General features: G+C 29.1%; 1 protein-coding gene and 1 long non-coding RNA gene across 2 annotated transcripts in view; one reads left to right on the forward strand and one right to left on the reverse strand.

The window, feature by feature from the left end:
• LOC107452261 (cadherin-like and PC-esterase domain-containing protein 1) overlaps window positions 1–8,557 on the forward strand; it is a 257,524-nt gene extending 248,967 nt beyond the window's left edge. Inside the window, exons 23-25 of the mRNA XM_043040510.3 lie at window positions 4,388–4,475; window positions 4,936–5,082; window positions 5,947–8,557. Of these exons, the coding sequence (XP_042896444.2) occupies window positions 4,388–4,475; window positions 4,936–5,082; window positions 5,947–6,117 (406 nt within the window). The 3' untranslated portion in view covers window positions 6,118–8,557. The remainder of the gene's footprint in view (window positions 1–4,387; window positions 4,476–4,935; window positions 5,083–5,946) is intronic.
• Window positions 8,558–9,199: 642 nt separating this feature from the next.
• Window positions 9,200–19,890, reverse strand: LOC122269071 (uncharacterized). Its single transcript, XR_006224961.2, has 2 exons — window positions 19,566–19,890; window positions 9,200–9,864 (listed from the first exon to the last, which is right to left on the reverse strand). It is a non-coding gene; the product is annotated as an uncharacterized LOC122269071 (long non-coding RNA).
• Between the last annotated feature and the right edge of the window lie 1,301 nt (window positions 19,891–21,191).

Genomic DNA, 21,191 nt, shown 5'->3' on the forward strand with positions numbered 1-21,191 from the left:
CTCACTTACAGCTAGTAAAATAAGTTCTTCAATAGTGTGAGGCTTTCCAGATTTTGCAATCATGTAATATATCGAAACATGCGAAACTATGAGAAACATGCAATCCATCGTCACCTCGCTCAGATGTTGTCCCTATAAGTTGTTGCAATGACGGTGTTTTCAGATATTTTTCTTTGACTGTTTGAAAATTAGTTAAATCTTTGTTTTTTGTCACTATGGATTTTTATCAATTGTTCGTTAAGCTTGGAATGTTTCCTTGAATTACTTGTTATAGTTTTATTACATAGTAGACACATAGGTAAAGTACTATTTCTTGTTGAAGAAATAAAGACATACTTCAAATATTCAACACTGTATTTTCGGCGTTTTTTCTTCGACTCTTTCATACTGTTATCTCTTAAAAAGGCAACAAAAGATATAAGAAAATTTGTAAATCAACTGTTTAATTTGTAACAAACCTCTGTTAGTAATTATAAGCACCCACCTTTATTTATAGTTTACTTAGGACGTAAAAATCGCTACTATTTTATCTGTCTTAATTTCCATAATAATAAAAATCAATCGCAATTTTATTTTATATTAAACCCCCTGACGTTTTTCAGGGACCCCTAAATCAGTTTTTATTTTTCACGGACCCCCTGAATGGTACCACGGACACCTGGGGGTCCATATGGACCACTTTGGGAAACTCTGGTCTAGCTGTTGCCACGGCTTTGCCGGCGTGGAAACACTTCGATTTTTTATTTCAATTTTAACTATTTTCAAGAGAGATCTGCGATATTGTCAAAGTGCATTATGTATTGAATTTTAGTATTAATTTAATATCTGTCCGGCAATCATTAAATCACGCGAATCATCGTAAGTATAAATTTGGGACATTTCAGCATAGTAGGGGACAGAAATATTAAAATTATTTCCATCATCTCTGTCATGAGATAAGATAGAAATACTTTATTTTTCTCATATTCCATTTGGTTTCCATTTTTTTTACAATCACCTGAAACTTGTTGTAGGCAAGTTGAGTTGCATGCAGAGATTAATGTCACAAATCCTAAGGAGGATATGCTGCTCGAATCAGTGCATTAATGCAAATCGAAAATACCTAATACCTAAAAACAGAATCGTGTTAACATTTTTTATATACTAGTGGATGAGAATTGAATAATTGTAGTGGTAGTTACGATATAGAACTCTTAAGGGCAACTACAAAGAATGCCTTGAAATGCAGAAGTGCTAACTTGCTCCGGACTGCAGATAAATATTTTCCGAGTGGTAGTCTTTTAATTTATGATTCTTGGTTTCGTAAATTCAATTTATCTGTGTTTTTACTCACCACTACTTCGAAATAATTCAATGGATTTTGTGATGCGTCACTTTGTTACGATTAAGCCGTATTGAGCCATCTAAATAGTTGGCAAAATAAATCGAAAATTTGCAAATTTTTATTTGAAACTCTACCGTTTTTTGAAATATTTTGTCGATTCCTGGGCAATTGACGTTTCTGAAAATGGTCTCCATGCAGTAGAAGAACTTTTGAGTGATATAAATCCCAATTCCGTTACATAAAAAAGAAACCACGAAATCATTTCGCGTCCATGGGTAGTGAAGCTTTGATCTATAATCAACTTTTCAAGATCAATCCTTGTATCATTTAAATTTTTTGGTCCTCTTGCTTGGAATATATTAATTGCTGATAAATATAATAATCCCTGTTATTTATTTATTATCTAATCAGAAAGCAAAGTTATTATGAAAATTATTTTATGAAATTCATATTAAAAAAAGCAAGGACAATAATATCTAATAACAATTAAAAATGAGAAAAGTACATTTAAAAAAAAAATTTCTTTAAGTTGGGATACAAGTTCCAACAGGGAACACGGAAAAATGAAATTGTTTTTTTGTTTGTTTGTATAATGTATACTGGTAATGTTGTTTTTAACAGTAGTAATAGACCAAATTTTTTCCACGGTGCCAGTCTTACGCCAAACTGTTCTTTAGTATTACATTATAGATAAGAATTTCCGCTAAATTACAAACTAGACACATAAATTGCCTACATGGAAATAGTGACTTTGATCACTAATTCTCTTTAAAAAATGAAACTGACTTATCACTATACATCATCAAATTCTTCAATTATTCTTTTTCATTTTCTAGAACTGTAATGCATCAAATTTATAATGCTTTCCGACCAAATTAATACCATCTGTAATCTATCTCGGGAATCGCGAGGAGCAGTTAGTCGAATTCCCTTTTGCTTTAAATACGGGCTCTCTTCATTTATCATTAAATGAGAGAGCGTCCGCTGATTAAAGCACTGTACTAATCCTATCCATTCAGCCCTCTATATCTCTCCGACGAAGATATGTATGGTGATGAGATTGTAGAGAGGGGATGATAACGCACAAGCGTTGTTCCAGATAATCTGCTTCTGATGATACTTTCTGACAAGGGAGCTTTTGATCATTCTACAAATAGCATTAGCTATATCACTTCAAAATGATGACTCGCAATTCGATAACATTGAAATTTTTATGTGCTTAAAAAAAAGACTTCATTTTGAAATATGGAACGCAATTCACGATCGCAACGCTCGAATCTGGGGAGAAAATCGTTTCCATATCTTGACCCTCCACCCTACCCTCTCTTCACTTCTCAGTTGTATACGAATGTACTACGATATTTTTCCCTTGCTTAATATTTTTCGTATTTAATTGTCAAAATATTTTCAAAATTTCCGCGATGTTTTCTTTTAGAACTATATCAAATGTAGTTTTCAGTTCTATATAGTTTGCGAACTTTAGTTTTTAATCTATTTGAAAATCGAGACAGAAACTAACTTGCTTACTTCTCCTATGACTCTCCACACGAATGAAAGCATGCGAAGTGTTGCGTAAGTGTAGGTAAAGAGTTCTGCTCTGTGCCACCTGTAGCCCATTGCGATCACCAATAAGATTTGATTGGTTAGTTTATTCGAGATTTATTTCATTTGCTGACTAACTGAATACCCGTTATTTGTACAGGGTGAATAAAAAAGGAATCAACAAATTAGTACTGAACATGGGCAAAATAATTCCCAAAACTATAAGATAAATATCGACACAAATAAAAAAGCTAAAATGATTCCAATGTTTTTCATTACATGTCACCCTTCCCGATGACTTTACGTTATTAGATTAAGCAAAACACGTATGTAGTTGCTCATCCCATCAAAATAAAGATTAACTGTATTCAGTATCCTCTGGCATAATGCTGCTGCTTGTGGCAACTCGTGATCTTTAAAATTTTCGACAATCAAGCTACTTTCTCCTGTGCCTTTATCTTCGATAGGACCGTAAAAAACCTATCATGAAAATGTACAGTATTGGTGCAGCTGTAAAGGCACCAAATTTACTCATAAAATACTTTGTACCTATATAAGAGTATATTTCGTAGCCATTAAAGCTTCGCCAATAACCATAATGCCAGTCGTGTCTATTATCAAAATGAAAAAATAAAGCATCATTCATGTATGTCGACTTTTTACGGTTCCTCATTACGAATAAGTACATTTTCTCCATTAATTTCGCGTTTTAGTACGTAGCTTAATTTTTTTTCAATTAGTACCTATTATCAAAATGATTTAAGCATCATTAACGTCAATAATAGTTTGCTAATCTTTTGCGCTCTCATTGAGGAATTAGTATCATTTTCCCCATTCAGTTTGCCTTTTAGTACATAGCACTAAATTACTCCATTAATAAATATAACCAAAATTAATAATTATTGGCGTCAAATGATATTGGCGTTCTTTTTAATTTTATCCTTAACGAATTATCACATCTCATTGTTAAAGATAAATAAAAATAGAAGGCAAAGTTTTGATCGTGTTTGAGTCAAAATTGCTGAATTCGTGCTCGAAATTGGCTAACCAGGTTATGCGATTTTTACGCTGTAGGACTATTTCTTTTAGAGATTTTGAATTCTAAAAATCTATGACCTCCCACGCTTTTGAATGATGAAATGGAGGGCCGTATCAATGATGTTCAACCTCATTTGTGCTAAGCGGTTATTGAAAATTTCGCTTAAAGTAAGTAACCACAAAGCTATTCTGTAATGCTGCAAAGAAAACCACTCCCTCATTACCGACTTCCAAACAAAACCCTGCTCTGTATTTTTGATTTAAAAAACAAAGTATTTGAATTTTTTTAAAAAAACTAGCCTTTTTTATCAAAATTATTTCTTGCCTCAATTTCGGAACTTAGAATAGAATTCAAACTTTTTTTCTGAATTGTTATAGAAAGACTTCAAGTACTGATATGTAAAAAAATTGTAATCAAGTTTTATTTGGATTTCTAGAAACTACAATATGTTATGCATTTTAAGCCTTGATTATTTTTTTCAGAGAGCGTTTGCAAGGTATAAAATTAGTGATGAAAACGCTTGGTGCAGGTTTTCATCTACCAGTAGAGGGCGTCCACACCTTATCCATGGTAAGTATCAATGAAATTGTAAACTGTGCAATCGATTTTAAAAATAACCTTAAACAAGACTCCAAGAAATCGAAAAATGCTGGTAGCCTGAAAAAAAATTTCTATTGGCACAACCACCCGTTTCTAGTTTTCTAGTTCTTTAAAAGTGGAATACATCCATGGAAAAGACCAGACACTTGGAATACTTATTACAATATTAATAAAATGTTTATTACAACATAAAATATTAAAAAAATTTTGGGTTGCAAATTTTTCTAATGCAATACGTTATAAAATATAAAGTTAAGGTCCCTTTGATATAGCATATGCGGTGAACTAATATCCTTAACATTGCCTATAAATACCTATGAGCTTTGCAAGTCTGTGCTTAATTTAATGAAACACTATTATTTTAGTAAAATGACAAACTACTATACAAAATGTTTGTTTTTTCAATAATAAACTTTGTTTTTCTTTTCAGGATGAACAAAGGAAACTTTTACTTCACAGTATGGGTTTAGCAGACTTCGCAAAACATTATAACTTCGATATAATCGATACTTTTAATATAACCGTGCCAAGATATAAAGATTTTCTACAAGGAAAATGTGCTTGCCATTTTCACAGGGTAAGAAAACATAGTTAAAATTAAGCAATTAAACATGTTTAATAATAAGTGTTTCTTAATATACAAATAAATATAAGTTGGAATTTTCGGTAAACCTATACCATTTGATCTTAGAAATTACCAAATGAATGATTTAAATGCCGTATTTTTTGGTTCTATTAACCAGAATTATGGTCCTTTTACTGGAAATGTCAAATATCATTTACATTACCATACTGTAAGGAACCAGATTTTTTTTCCTTCGTGCTATAATAAAGTATATTTTAAAAATATATGAAAATATCATTACACAAAACTATATGCAATTATTATTAAATTAATATATGCTACTTTTTTACCATTTCAGCGAAATTCTAATGAAAAACATAATGGCATAGAAAATTCCCAGATAAATATTTTTTCTGATCAGGGGTTTACAATATAGTTCAAAAACACTCCCGGGTAGGAAGACCTGCTCTGGCTACGAAGATTTTGCAACCTTTTACTACATGAATAAAATTCGATTTTTGTATACGATTTAGGCAGGTGGTCAACTTACAAGGCTGATGAACTTGGCAGGATTTACTGACCTTTGTGGCAATAGTCAAAATTTTTCTAATGACATATAACGCCTGCTCAATTTTGGAAAAAAGACTATTGTATTAGAATGATAAAAGAATTCTAAATAAGATCAACGAGCTACCTATGAAAAGAATTTTAATTGCTAACTTTAAAAAAATAAGCAAAAACTCGCTATTCGCTCATTATTGTTACATTCTATAAAAAAATTTAAAATGTAGCTCACTATAGTTGTTATTGAATTAAGTCACATATATTACAGTGGTTTTAATTCTTCGTTAATCTAACCTCCTTCATACTTTACAGGTTGTTAAAGTTCCGTCATTAGATGATGATTTCCCACGATGGAGAACCAGAAGGAATACAGGATCTGGTGGCAGTCGTCAACCCAGATATCACGTAGAGGGTCCCATAAATTCTATTTATAGTGAAATATTGCTCAGTCGAATTTGTTCCGATTTTACATCGGACACGTGATTAAAAACATAAGCTGCTATAGCAGAGTTTTTGTTGAACTGTTGAATAGAGCTATATCTTTCCTGAGGAAAGCCGATGTATATTTATTAAGTCGAGAGAAGTCGAAATGACAAAATACTTGTACATTCCAAAAACAAAAAATACAACACTGACACTCAGTTGAAAATTGACGGTAACCGATGATGGTCAAGAACAAAATTTTCATCCACTTTTGAGTTTCAACTGGCGCCAAAAATTATATTTATTTCAAAGAAATTCTGTTTGATTTCTATGCATTTATGAATCCATTTCCACGCAGTTTTGCGAAGATTGACCAATTTTCAGTTGGCTTTAGTCTTTCTTTTAACTTTGAAAGCTTTTGTGGCAACGTCATGAAGATGTTCACTTCTTATTTTTGCATTTCACCTCTCAAGTGTTCTTGAATTTCAGCAAAAAACAATGGGCTTAACCGAGTTTAGTTGACTTTTATTTTCTTGAAATTGTCTCAGTAATTTCTTGGAAAAAAAACTGTTCATTGCATAAAATAATTCCATTTAACATGACTTTTATACGTATTTTTTTCCCTTGAAAAAGTACTTTCGTTGTTTTCATACGGTTATACGCACATATTATTTCTTCGTTTCATTTATCATTATTAAGTATGAAAAGTATCTTATGTATTACAAAAACTGCACTATGATTCAAAAAAATTGTTAGCATTAGCGTAAATTACACTCTGGTTCATTTAACCCTAATATCAATGTCTTGAGTCATAATACCCGTACCTTGAACCATAAAATAGTACTATGGTACAGTACAGTACAATTTTCTGCAGCCTTAATGTTGTAGCAAATTTGAACGATATTATGGTTTAATACACTCAAAATTTCTAACGGTTTGCTCTTTTATTCAACATGTGTTCGAATAATAACTTTTAAATTCAATTTGTTTAAATGGTAACTTTCAAACGAAAATTTTATGATCGCTCTAAAAAAAACTGTCTGCTAATTAGGTATTTGCATATCATGTAAAATGACATAAAAATTCTTTTGTACCATCCTTTCTTCCTTGTAATAGAATTTGTTGTAAACTCTACGCAATCCCCTAAGTTTTATGGAGCAGATCCCTAAAAGCTCTAGTTCAGCAATAAAAATTGTGTTTTTTATTATTCGAATTGAGTAGGAAACAAATAGTCCAAAAAGATATTTAAATTGTTCAAAAAATCGAAAACATTTCTTTTCCATCGTTATATTTTAATAACCATTTCGCATATAACAAGTTTCTCACTTTAGATTTTTAAAAAAAGAACTACTAAGTATAAAATGGAAAAAATTAACTTTTTTTTTTCCTTTGCATCGACTGAAAATTAAAATAAAAATCATACTTGGACAAATAATTTTAATACACTTTAAAAGTTTTCCATTGATATTAATTTGCCAAAGTTTTAATATACACTTAGAATCTTCATGGAGTTAACCGGACCGTGGTAGCCCAATGCTTAGAGAGTCAGACTATATCGATTTCTAAATTGAAGAAGTGGCCTCACGAATGAGTGGTGCTGCCATCTATCAGAGGAGTTCTGAGCTAAGACGTACTTTCTCCCTTGCCGTGCTCAAACGTAAGGCGCACTTCTTTGACTTAATTTATTTAAAAAAAATTGCTGGTGACCTTGGCTTGTCCAGGTCTCATTAGAAAGCGCCCACTTGTCCGAACAACAATGGAATTAACCATTTGTATTAATTCGCCTGCTATGAATAAAATAATCCTAAATTTGTAATATTAAAACCGTATATGAAAACTATATGAACTATATTAAGCAAATACCTTTTTTTAAAACTACGACTTTAAGTCACAACAATTTTCCTGTCTTAAGGCAAAATTAAGTAAATTTACCTCGAATTCATACAATACATTACAACAGTGTTTCCCAAATTTATGACTTTTGTGTACCCTTTCTGAATTTTTCGTAACGCTGTGTACCACTAATAAAAAAATGAATGTATTTTTTACTATAAAAAATTGCATACAAGTTAAAAATCACAACTGGCTATTGTTACCACTAAGTATTAACTGTTAACTGCGCAAAAAATAGCCAGTAGAAAAGTACGTAATCGTAAATTTTCATAGCTAGCTTTGTTTTTAAATAATAGAATTTGAAATTTTCGTTTGTTGCAGGATATTTGACATAAGAACACGTACCTCCGCTAAACTGTTCCCGTACCCCTGATTGTACGCGTACCACACTTTGAGAAACACTGCATTACAATATCTAACGAATTTTTGAATCAAAGTGCATATGAAAGTATTGTATAATCTATCTATTCATTCTTATATAAACATTATATTTCTTTCATGTTATTTTTCTGTGATTTCTGATGAATTTATTTTTCCTATGCGTGTTGTTCATATTACAAAGACTTACGGAATGTACTGTATATTCTTCTGTACATAGAAAAAGAAATTATAATTGGGGATGTCAAAGTATTTTACGCAGCCTTTGCTTGCTTAACCATGATAAATATGCTCATGTATATTTTTAAATTAGATGTGTTTTGCATTGAATTGATGTTAGCCAACAATACAACTCCTAAATAAGTTAAAAGGAAAAAAAAGATTATAATTTAAACAAATATTTATTAAAAAATTTAATCCTAAATTAATATCTTCAGGATAAGTAATTTATCTAGTTAGTCTCTGTATTTAATGTATATACGTGTTAAATACTAAAATTCAATATGTTCAATGCATTTTCAATTTCTTAAGGTATCTTGCGACATTTTTAACGTCATATTTTTTATAACAGCAACTTCTTTTCTTAATAATTTTAACATAAATAGTTCATTTAAATGAAAAATTATTGTATCAGTAAGTTTTTGCAATGACACACTAGTAAATATCTTATCATAAATTTTTCTTACGTTATTAATTTCCTATAGCTTTTATCTACCAAATAGATTGAAAACTAAGATCTAAAATGGAAGTGGTTAATAAGTAAGGCCGTTGAAGTCCAAAAAATACCAATAATTCTAAGTTTTATGCATTTAAAAGCATTATAAGATGCTCGTACAAAAGACCATGCATATATTGAAAGGAAACGCTTAGATATTGGTTTTAGTTTATTTAAGGTCCAGCAAATATATGACATATACTCAAAAAAAATTTAAAAGTTTATAATAACAGTTATTTGAGTTGCATTGTAACAAGCAAGAATAAAACTTGAAAAAAAAGAATTAAAACTTGACCTACATAAAAACTTAGGCGTGGCTTTCTGTGTAGGTGGGTCTTGAAATAAATCTAAGTTAGAATTATCTAGTCAAAATTATTTTATATCGAAAATGAAGCTAATTACTTAAATTGTTTAGTTTCGAAAATTATTGTTCTATTAATTGAAGAGCTTACGCATGCATCTCTTTAAAATGCAAATTTATCAAATTAAAATACAGAGTTACAATTTCTTCCGTGGTTTGGAGGCTTATAACGTGCGAAATATTACGAATACACCAAATTTTACTTTGATAAAGAAATATCACAAGTTCTTTTTTTCACCAATGTCCCTTGGGTCACAGACAGATTTCAAACCTGTAGTCAAACTCTTGCCACACTCACTACATCATGGTGACTAATGAAGCTTCGATCCTTCCTCGTAATTCTGTTAAATCATATTGCATAGGGGGCACAAACACATAATCTTTGATGTAACCATAACCCCATAAAAACATGTTTCTGTAATCGTAATGTTTCAAGTGCATTTTTCCAAATTTGCTAATTCTGAAAAAGAAAATTCAAGCTCATAACTTTCACTGATTTTTTTTTTTCTTTAAGGTAGCAAGATACCTTAAACACATTTATTCTGTTTTCTTTAACAGTTATTTGCCACAAATTTAAATTAAACTTGCGTTTATCATTACTAAAATATCAATGAAATCTTTTCTCTTTTTTTCAGATTTAATAAAAACTTTGTATTTGAAATCAACAATTGTAGATTAGAAATAGTTTAGCTTTTCTTACTTTAACATTAGATAGAAAGTGCATTTAATTAGAAGTTCTAGAAACTTTCTAACAATTAAAGTGATCACAAAACGTAGAAATAAATACCTATTTTTATCATCATGGCACGACGTCGTCATTGTTAGAACTTCATTTCTGTTAATGGTGTTTTCTTGTGCAATGTGTAACCTTTTATAGAAAACGCTACATAGACATTTTATAAACTTACAGTAGAATTTTCTTGTTACATTTAGCACTACTAGTGAACAAGCATCTACCAACTGATTAATTTCCACTGTGACAATGGAACAAACAAAATATCAACAAAACGAAACTCTCGAAGCATTTTATTTGTTTAAATTAAAATAATTAATTGCATCGAATTTCAAATTGTATTTTACCCAAAATCCAATCTATCTAAACAACTCATTAAAATTTTAGGAAATGTAAACTAGGAAAAAATCATCTTTTTTTTCATTCTAAGAGACCTTATTACTTAAGCACTTCGACTACATGACTAAATAAAAAATAATGACATAATTAAAAAGTGGCTTTCTAACTCAATACAAGCTCAAAACAGGATCTTATTAAAAAGGGCCCGTAAGTTACTATTTACCGATTTTAATACGCAAAAATGGCGACATCTATGGACATTTATCGGTACTAACATAGCTGATAGTGATTATATGAGATTGAAACTTGATGAAATACCATTACCGCATATACTGGATTACGTATGCATCATGTATATCGTATATTGCCGAAAATTACCAGGTTGATAAATAGCAAAACAAAAATAATGTTCTAAAATCATTTATTTGTCTATATGTTTTGAGAAAAGAGACCCAAATTAATATATTGCTTAGGAATACTGATAAAAGCTATTTACGATGACGTGGGCTTTTTTTTCCTAAATGGTTACTGGCAATCAATTGACTTCGAAACATTATCTCGGTTTTCAAAATTATTGGCTTGATCAATTTCGATGGTATTACCCACATGTTACTGCAAAACACCTAAAGTTTGGTAAACCCTAGGTTTTATCAATAAAACCTGGAATTCACGAAAGTGCTTTGGTAAAAAAACTGGATTAGAATCATATTACAGCATACTTAGAACTTTTACCAAGCCTCTTTTGTAAAAGTTTGGTTTTTACCGGTAAAAGCTTGGATTCACCAGACTTCGTGTTTTTACCATTACATTTTTTTTTCTTATGTATCATACATTTTAATCCGTGATTTAAACTAAAAAGGGACTTAAAATTTTAAAAAATGCATAAAAAATGGAATTGAATTTTAAAAGAATCCTAAAAATTGATATGCAGATTGATATCCTAAAAATTGATATGCTTGGGAAGTAGTTATTTTCAAATACATTAGAAAATTGAAAACAAATTTGAATTTCATATTCCCTGTCACAGCGGGAATTTCTCAAACGGCAAGTAGTTCACTCCCGTTCGTAATCTACGTCCAAATAATGAAAAAAAAACTATTCTAGTTGAAAATATAAAACTGAAAAACAATCGAAGTGCGCTTTTTACAATACATATCTTTCGTAATATACTGGACATCCCTATTAAAGTGTAAGTGAAACAAAATGTACTTAAAGAAGAATATTTATTGAATGTATGAAAATATTTATTTTGAAAAAAAGGATACACAACTCATTCCAATTTAAGTGGAGCATGATTGTTAAATATTGTAGAGTAAAGTAAAGTTGAATTTCAACTGTTTTTATATAAAGACGAGCATTTGAACTGTTCAATTGTAGTCAAATAGAAAACTGATGAAAGAACCAAATGCGGCGTTTTACTGAATTAATTTTTATATTTATATCAAATGAATTATTCGGATAGAGAATGTTGGATATTGCAACAAGAGTATAACTTGTTTTTTGTTCATGAAGATGATAGTTTATTGTAGAGAGTATTATATAATGTACGAATTTTATATTTAAAAAAATGCATGTAAACTGTAGCAATGGCAATGATAATTTTCTCTTAATTATGGCTTGCTCAAGTGCATGAAATCCAAACAATGGAGTTCACTTATTTGTCAGATATTTTTAAATTCACCAGGCATTTAAATATGTTATTTAAGAAACCTAGCTAATTAAAAGTTTATTCTTTATCAGCAAGTTCTAAACGAGGCATAACTTTGAAAAAAAAACTCTAAAACATGACTTATTGAACACTTTTTACTCGGTTTCATTAGAAACATTCTTTGAAACAGAATAGAGAAATAAACTTAAACATTATTGGTCATTAATAATAATTAACGAAGGTCATTATTAATAATTAACGAAGAAATTTAGTAAAGAGTAATATCCATGGGAGATATTATTAATAACTCCCTGTTACTATTTATGATTAACTTTGATTTAAAAAATTACTGGCTGTTATCAATGGATTAAAACTACCGTTTATTATTAATAATTAACAATAATTGAACAATGTGATTTAATTATAAAATGATGAATGATTTTAATATAAATCAGATTTATCACTTTAACCATGAGTTACAAATAAAGAGGGAAAAATAATGAGATCTTTCAAAGATTATGTAACTTGAATTTCTAAAATGAAAAATTTTGTCATTGCATATTTTTTGTAGCAATTTTTAAAAAACTAATATCTTAAATATCTGCTCCCTACTTAATATTTGCATTCTGCAATTGTATTTAGTTGTTTTATAGAAATATATGGTTGAAAATATTGCTACAAACATTTACGTTTTGTGTGTGTATTTTATGTATGCCAAATAAACAATATTCATTGAATATTATATTTATAAAATTGAAAAACAATATCGACAGATCTTTTTACTTCGAAAAAAAAAATTTTTTTAATCAAACGTTTCTAAATAAAAAAAACATTGTTTCTGCTAATAATATGTGTAAACATTTCGTGAATCTAGAAACATAAGAAATTAATTTTCTTATATTAGCATAAATTTTGTAATATTTATTTAAAAATTTACAAAATATATTACAAGAATAAAAAAAATTATCTAAAAAATATGCATTTAAAAAATTTGAAAATACAAATTTATAAAATAATTTTATAATCTGATCCCAGATAGCAAGTGCAAGGTTGATTTTAACGTCAGCAATAAGGTTTATCACAAAGCCCAACAAGTTATGATTAGTAAATAAACCGTGCAAGCTTGAAACAATGTTAAATATAACTATACTAGTTAACACGCAATGAGGTTCGAATTAAGATTTAATAAACAACCTTGTTATACCGAGATTAAATCCGAATTTGCAAAACGAGGCTAGAAAAACCATCTGAAATCGAGGAGGAATCATTCTCAAATTAAGAGTAGAAAGCGTTCCCAAACCAAGAAAAAATTTACCTTTTCACTTTAGATTTTATAACGATTACTGTGAAACGACGTTCATTTGTGCAGGCTTTTATACATTTTCTTTAACACTTTAAAAGTAAAGTTGGCTTGATCACTAAATTTTTAACAAAATCAAAATGTTAAGATTAGAGAGCCTGGACAAATCTAGAAAGCAAGGTTTACAATAAAAACTAAAAAATTAGAATTTTTTATAAAGATTTTTGCAAGCCTTTATTCAATCTTTAAGGAAACAAGCCTGGTATAATTATAAAGCTTAAGGGAAACTTAATTTTTCAATCTTTTTTGGCTAACCAAATGAAAATACAACGTTTGCCGTATGGTGACTTGCTATCTGGGATCCGTTCGAGTTTAAGCAAATTTCAAAATTTTTTACCCTTTTGATGCAGATGGAACACCAGTGACCCTTTTATATATTGTTTTCTGACGCTTAAACTACAAGTAAAATATATTTTGGTATTTTTTAATTGTAAAATAGTTACTAAACAAATCTGTTAGAATATCGGAATTATGTTTGTACTAAAATATAAAGTCCAAGACAAATTGGAATTTTTTTTTCATTCATATTGAAGAATTTATCAATAATTTATTTTATAAGTTAAAGAAATTTCAATGACGAATAACTCTTTCTCGTAGATTTAACTGAGAGAAATTTCAAAACTGATTGTTTGGAAATACACTGGTGTTTCATGGTATATTTCATAACCATAAATTATTAAAATGCTAAATATAGTATTTTCACTTATTTTGACCTAAATTAGTACAAAATAATAAAAAACGTAGAAAAAATATGTTTAATAAAAGTTCTGCGTCAAAGAGTTAAAAACTTAAACATTTAATATTTTAACAAAGTTATGTTAATTCTCCGTACGGCTAATAAAAAATTTAATTTTTAACGATTCTTGTAGAAGTTTAATAAACACGCTAATAATGTCACACATCTTTAAATTATAAAATGAATTTACAAAAACTTGCATTTGTTGAAGATAGATGAAATTACTAAAGTTATTTAACTTTCAAGTGCATTCATAGTAAATTATTGTTATATTTCTTAAATTATCATTTCAAAATAACTACGACTATCAGAAGTAAACTTCTGCTCAAAATACAGAGTTTTATTAGTAAGGCATTCTATCCGTCTTGGAAATATGCACACAAGCACTAAAGTTAGCACTATTTTAAAACTGTAGCGAATAGATTTTTAAATTTATAAACGCTAAACCAGTTAAATATTGTTGATATAGAATTTTGTAAAAAAAATATAACTACAAATAAATTAATTATAAAAACTAATATAGTTGTATTTTTCTTTCACTTCATAATTCACGTGTATTTTTATACATCTATGTATTTTTAAGTGGAAAATTTTGTCTTTTTTTTTCTTGTATACTGAGATTATAAGTAATCAATGAAATGAAAAGTTGAGTGAAATAAAGGTTTGCGTAAACTCTGTATCATAATAAATAGATATGAAAACGCTAACTATTATTAGCAAATTATAATGTTATAAACATTAAAACAATCAGTCATATTTTAATTTACTCACTTGCAAACTGAATGAAATCTCAATTTGAAAAATTAAATAGTTTCTTCAAAATAAAACTTTTTTTTCTGACTTAATAGAATTACACAATTCATCTACTTAATTACTATATCCGCGTTTTTGAAAAATTTAAACTGTACAATCTAATATTTTTTTATCATTATTATTATAAAATTGCATTATTTTAAGTTAAAATCAAATTGAGCGTTCATATGTACTTTACAGAGTGTAATTAAATATAAACGCCAATAATTGAGAATGCTTACATCAAACATAAGAGCATTCTCAACGTTAGTCAATTATACTTGTTACCAAAAACGTCCGTTTTGGTGTACTTTGGATATCGTTTGTAGACTGTTTGCAATCGAATACGAAATTGCGTAAATTTATTGCTTTCTTGCACGATGCTACACATCAACAGAAATAAAAGTTCATTATTACAAAATGTATCTATACGGAAAAAAAAAATTTGTGTATTTTAACAAGACAAAGTGCATCTATTTGGGGGACAGGAAAGTAATGTCATTTGGGGTGCATTTGATATTTGTTATCAAGATTTTATTTTTAATCAATAATGTATTCCCCCTCGTTAGCAACAACCTTTCAATGGCGGATCGAAATAGATCCAAAAAAAATGAATTGGTTTTTAAGACTAACGAATATTTAATGCACCGAAACGGCATTTTTTTCCGGTCCCCCTAATACTTTACACCAAAATGGTGAAGTGAAACACCGCAAATAATTCTTGGTGTTTGACTACACCAAGAACCAGAGACAGTTCCTTATGTAATGAAAAATCAATGCCGTTATTTTACACCATTCGGTGTTATGTAGATGACTCCAGTTTTGATGTTCGGTAACAACACAACTTAAAATTATAGTATGATACGAGACAAAAAAGGCAGTAAAGTTATTTTTACGCAACTCTATGAAATAAGAATCAGTACTTTAATATATACCAATCTTAAAAAATAAATCTAGTTTGTTAATCAAAGATACAAACAGTACCGAGAGGAAGACTTAGATGCATTCGAACTAAGTTTAACAGATCGGTAGCGATTAGAAATTCAATATTATAAAATTTAATACAATTGACAGATTTTTAAAAATTAAAATATAATTATATTTATTATATTAACTAAGAACATTCATACATTTTGAAATGGTTAACTTAAGTTTCTGTAGATATATATACAAAGTGCAAATCATCAATTAACTCGTGCTATTTTGTAATATTTTCAATCACGCTTTACAACGCCATCTGCTGCCAAGTTTTGAACCTAAATTTTAAAAAGATTGTTCGAAATGTTTATTGTTGTCACAATAAACACACCATTTGTTTCATTCCTATATCATTCTTTGTTTCCGAGATTTTTAATTTTAAAATCAATCTTTTATTTATATAAGAAGAAGTGAAATTGTTTTAGTGGATTATCACTTTTTTATCCCCCAAAAATTATCAACTACAGGTCGAAATCATTCATAAGAATGTAAAGACAGAATTTAAAATCTGGGTGCTTTTCTCATCAACGCAGAGTCGGCCAAAATCATCAAAAATAAAAACTGGAAATCACAAAAAGTTATGTAAATACTGTTAAAAAGAAGTTGCTTTTAAATTATTTATTTTTAACTGCGTGCAGAGGGAGAATATGTGTGTGGATTTAGCTAATGAATTAGCTTACTTAGAAAATTTTTCGAAATAAAACGCTCATAGCTCTAAACAAGTTATCACTAACACTTTGATTGTAAAAGGCAGCATTATGTTGATAATACTTTTACAAACATTTTTGTTCATATTTTTGATAAATTCCTTGCAAAAGTTTAAGAAAAATTCCAAAATCCAAGTTTTGATCATAACACCAAAGACTTATAATAGTTTTTTTTTTACCACCAAACCGACCGTTTATTAAAATTTCACAAGATAAACCCGGGATATCGTTCATCAGTACGTATCATTAACAATAATTCTAATCATAAGGTGATGAAAAAAAATTTCTCATGAAAAAAAACTTTTCTTAACAGTTAAATTTCACATTGAAAAATATTTTGTATAGATATTATATAGTCATCAGAAAATTTTTATTAAATTGAATAAAGTGTTAAAAATAATTAGTATTTTAATAATCTAACCTATACACCACAATATTTTTAATATAGATAGATATCATTTAGTAAGAAATAAGTCGAATGTAAAATTATAATAATAAAAAGTTTGTATTTTTTTTTAAATCTTTTTTTTTTTTGAACGATTAATATCGAAATAATAATTTAATCCGGAATAGGAAAACTCATGGCAAGCGATTTTAATAAAACAATCGAATCTTGTTTCAAAGGGTTTAAATTTCTAAACAATTATCCCTTTTACTCAAAAAAATATTTTTTCCTTACAATCTACTCCAAACGATAAAATAAAAAAAACATCGTTTTATCAAAGAAAAATTGAAATAAATGTGGAAAAATTTCGTAACTCGAAGCATTTATTCAAACTTTTCTTCCGTAGTTGAAGCTTCGCTTGAAAACGATACCAAATAAACAATTTCGATTGGAAAATATTGATCTTTTTTATTTTAGTTGATACTTTATTCCATTTTGTTACCATGTGTTACCTTCTATGCTTATCGTTTCACCCATTCGCTATAGATATTTATTACTTTTCATTTGGAATAAATCAAATAAACGTGAATTCATTTACAGAATTCGCATTTATGTAACATTGGTATTAAAAATAAAATTGCGATTGCTTTTCTTGATTGGACATTTACTGAAGGTAAACAAGAAAAATAATTACAATAGAAACAAAAATATGCGTGATTCATTTTAATAATAATAAAGTTAAAAAGCTTTTAACAAAACTATCATAGCTAATTGTTTAAAATTAATGTTACATAATTAGATTGAAGAAAATATTTTATTAAATAGTAAAACTAAATACAAAATGAATATGTGACTTTAAATCTTGCGAAGTAATGTAAAACACAAATATTCATATCATGTAATATATTAAATAAATAAAAACAAATGGTGAATAAATTGTATTAATTTTAATCCTTAAATTATAAAGTTAAATGATTAAAAGTTTTGTCCTCCTGAAGCACTGTTATATCAATTCAATGACTGAATTTATAAAAAATTATTTTGAAATTAAACAATTTTCAAAATATACAGTATTAATAAAGTTAGTTTAAAGTAGAAATCCTTAATCTTTTATCCCGAGAAAGCCATTTTAATTCATTTGTAAGATTCTTTGGGGAATACTTTAATACCTACTGTCAAGTAATTTAATTAAAATGAATATATACGTTACACGTAAAGCAGTTCGTTTTAATTGAGGAATGATAAAGGAAACTCAATATAATGTACTTTTGTTAACATAATTGTCAAGTAAGAAATAAATGACTTACGTGTTAAGATTCTTTTTATAATATCTGAGACAGACCGAATACTTCTACATAGTATATATACATGCACATATGCATAACTAAATTACATACATAATAACACACGAAAAAACAGGATGCTGTGATTGCTATAGATCTAGCAGAACACATAAAATAACTTTAAAATTTGTGCCAAAATTATGATTTGATCAAGAAATATTCTGCATTTTAAATACCGTTTTGATATAACAAAAAATTACATTAATATAAATGACATATATACGTATAGTATATACTTAACCGGTTCATAATATTGCAAACAAAATTATTTTGTAAGTTCCACATGAAATCATTGTCATACCAAGTTTTTCAGTTATTGAATGCACCACGTGAAACCATAATTTCAATATAACGGTGGTAACTTTTTATGAATATCCATATTAGTTCGAAGCATTAAAGTAAATTTTATATACATGTTTCGAATAACTGTTCCTTATACGAATTTTTTCTAAAAGTGAAAATAGAATGTATTAGAGGGGGTGGGGAACTTATACTTAAGCGAGAGATATAGAAAAACATTTTTCAAAATATAACAAATGTTCAGAAGAAAAGCGTCGATAAAAACCTGTTCGATATCATGGAGAGAAAAAATCCGAATTCCGTCCAGAAATCTGGCTGTTTTTAATGATTTTAATGACGCCTTTCTCGATAGTGATTTTTCAGATTTCAATAATGTTTTTGTTTTGTTTTTCTAACAAACTTATTAGCTTACAAACTTATAACTTATAGCATCCTAAGTTCAGACTAAATCGCTTTTTATTCTAAGACAATATACAATTTTAATAGATTTCATATTAAGCTTCTTTTTTTAATATTTCTCAATAAGCCCAAAAACTATTCATATTATATGAAGAATTTTATAATTAATTCAGCGTGATTTCATAATTAGTTATTAATTATATAGTCCCAATACATTTGATTTGAACATAACGTATTTATAACTCATTTTAATGTTCTAAACTGCAGAAAAGAATGATTATGCCACGCATCAGAAATTAAAGACATTGTTGTGTTTTGTGATCTTGAAGGATTGTTTTTAAATAAAAGATGATAACAAAAATCACACTTCAGGAAATCAAACTTTTCATTAAATAGAGTGTAAAGAGTTAAAAATAAACAAAATTTGTAAAAAATCCTTACCTTTTTCTTCTTTCATTCGGAATTTTTGCGAATTATAACTTTTTTATATACTAACTCTTTGATTGAATCACATATAAAACTTATGATTTAGATTCCACACAGATAAAAATAACAGAAGCACACTAAGGCTTGCTTTTAAAACTAACAGTCCTCAATGTTCGGAAATAGGCAATAAAAGAGTGTTCACTTCTAAAACAAGTAGAATATACTTCGATTGTTAAAAAATATATATCCTTATTCCGTATGAAATAAATTAAAATTTCAATCCATTTAAGCAGTTAAAAAAAGGTTTCATTGGCTACGATTCTTGGAGTATAATCCCAATGACTCTACATGGAATGTTTTCAAAAAAAAGCTTCCCCAGTGGACTGATCGTTAAGACACGGTTCTCGGTAGAACACCTAAGTCAAACATCACTGGGAGTGGTCAGTTAGTGGGTGGGAGACCAATTTGATCAGCCTGCGATAGGACCGGAGGTGTGCGGTATCGATCCTCATTAAACTGTGCTACCGTAAAGTGCTCGACTTCGCGTTCAGGTCGTCGGCCTACCAATCAGTGGAGCCACCTTCTCTACAGAGGATCAAAATTGTGATGGCATGCTTTCAGATCATCTTCAGGGATGTTTTCCAGACCGTCGCCAATAGTCCATTGTGCAGCTCTAGTGCGACGTAAAGGAACTACAACAACAACCAGACCGTTTCCATTAGCCAATTATGCAGCTCTAGTGCGGCGTAAATAAAGTGCTACAACTACTTTTCAAGAAAGGTTGGTCTTGGTTTGGTTCTTAACGTCATGTGACCTCCCTGGTCGAGCGGTCTCACCGTTTCACTAAATGCGCTATAACCTGATGGAGGTATCGGGTTAAATTTTCGCCGTATGCCTATATGTATTCTTATTGAGACATCTATCCCTAAATTGTATTATCTGTTCTTCAAATGACAACGGCTTATATGTCGTACTTTGTAATGAGCACAGCACACAAACCTTCGTATGTGTAACAGAAATATAAAACAAATCGCACTATTGAACTACTAGGTGTGGCTTGAGTTTCATCCGCACTTATGATCTGAAGACAATATTGATGCATGCCTGAAGACATGGTAGAAAAAAGAGCAATCTGATCAGAACTTAGCTTTTAACATCGGGAATCGAACCCAGTCCCATGTCATCAGAGATAAAACTCTACCCACCATACCGCCTGGTTGGTGTTTTCTAGAAAGAAATGCGAATTTTAGGCTCTAAAATGTTTTATCACACATTCATTTGTAAACACTTGAGCGTGTCCAAAAGGTTATTAAAAATCGGATTACACTCAAAAGTTAAAAATATTTCGTGCGCACCAGTCGTGCTGCATTTCAACGGCACTTACTGTTAACTATATTCATTGGTTAACATCGTATAGGATAGGAAATACCAAGTCCATTTTAATAGCATCATTTTAAGTTTTCTTACTTATACGAGGGTTGCTATTTATATTTCTGGCCTTGGCAACTGTAAGTGTTGCTAGGCGACCGCAGACGATTTTAATCGAAAGTTTGATATTTTTAAACATAAATTCAGCTGGCGATTTACCATTATAGCTTCATTTGTGTTGTTGACAGTAAATTGAAAAGTTCTTCTCTTTCA

The sequence above is a fragment of the Parasteatoda tepidariorum genome, chromosome 6 (assembly GCF_982258835.1).
Source record: "Parasteatoda tepidariorum strain Cologne lab strain chromosome 6, Ptep-v5.0, whole genome shotgun sequence".
Lineage (NCBI taxonomy): Eukaryota > Metazoa > Arthropoda > Arachnida > Araneae > Theridiidae > Parasteatoda > Parasteatoda tepidariorum.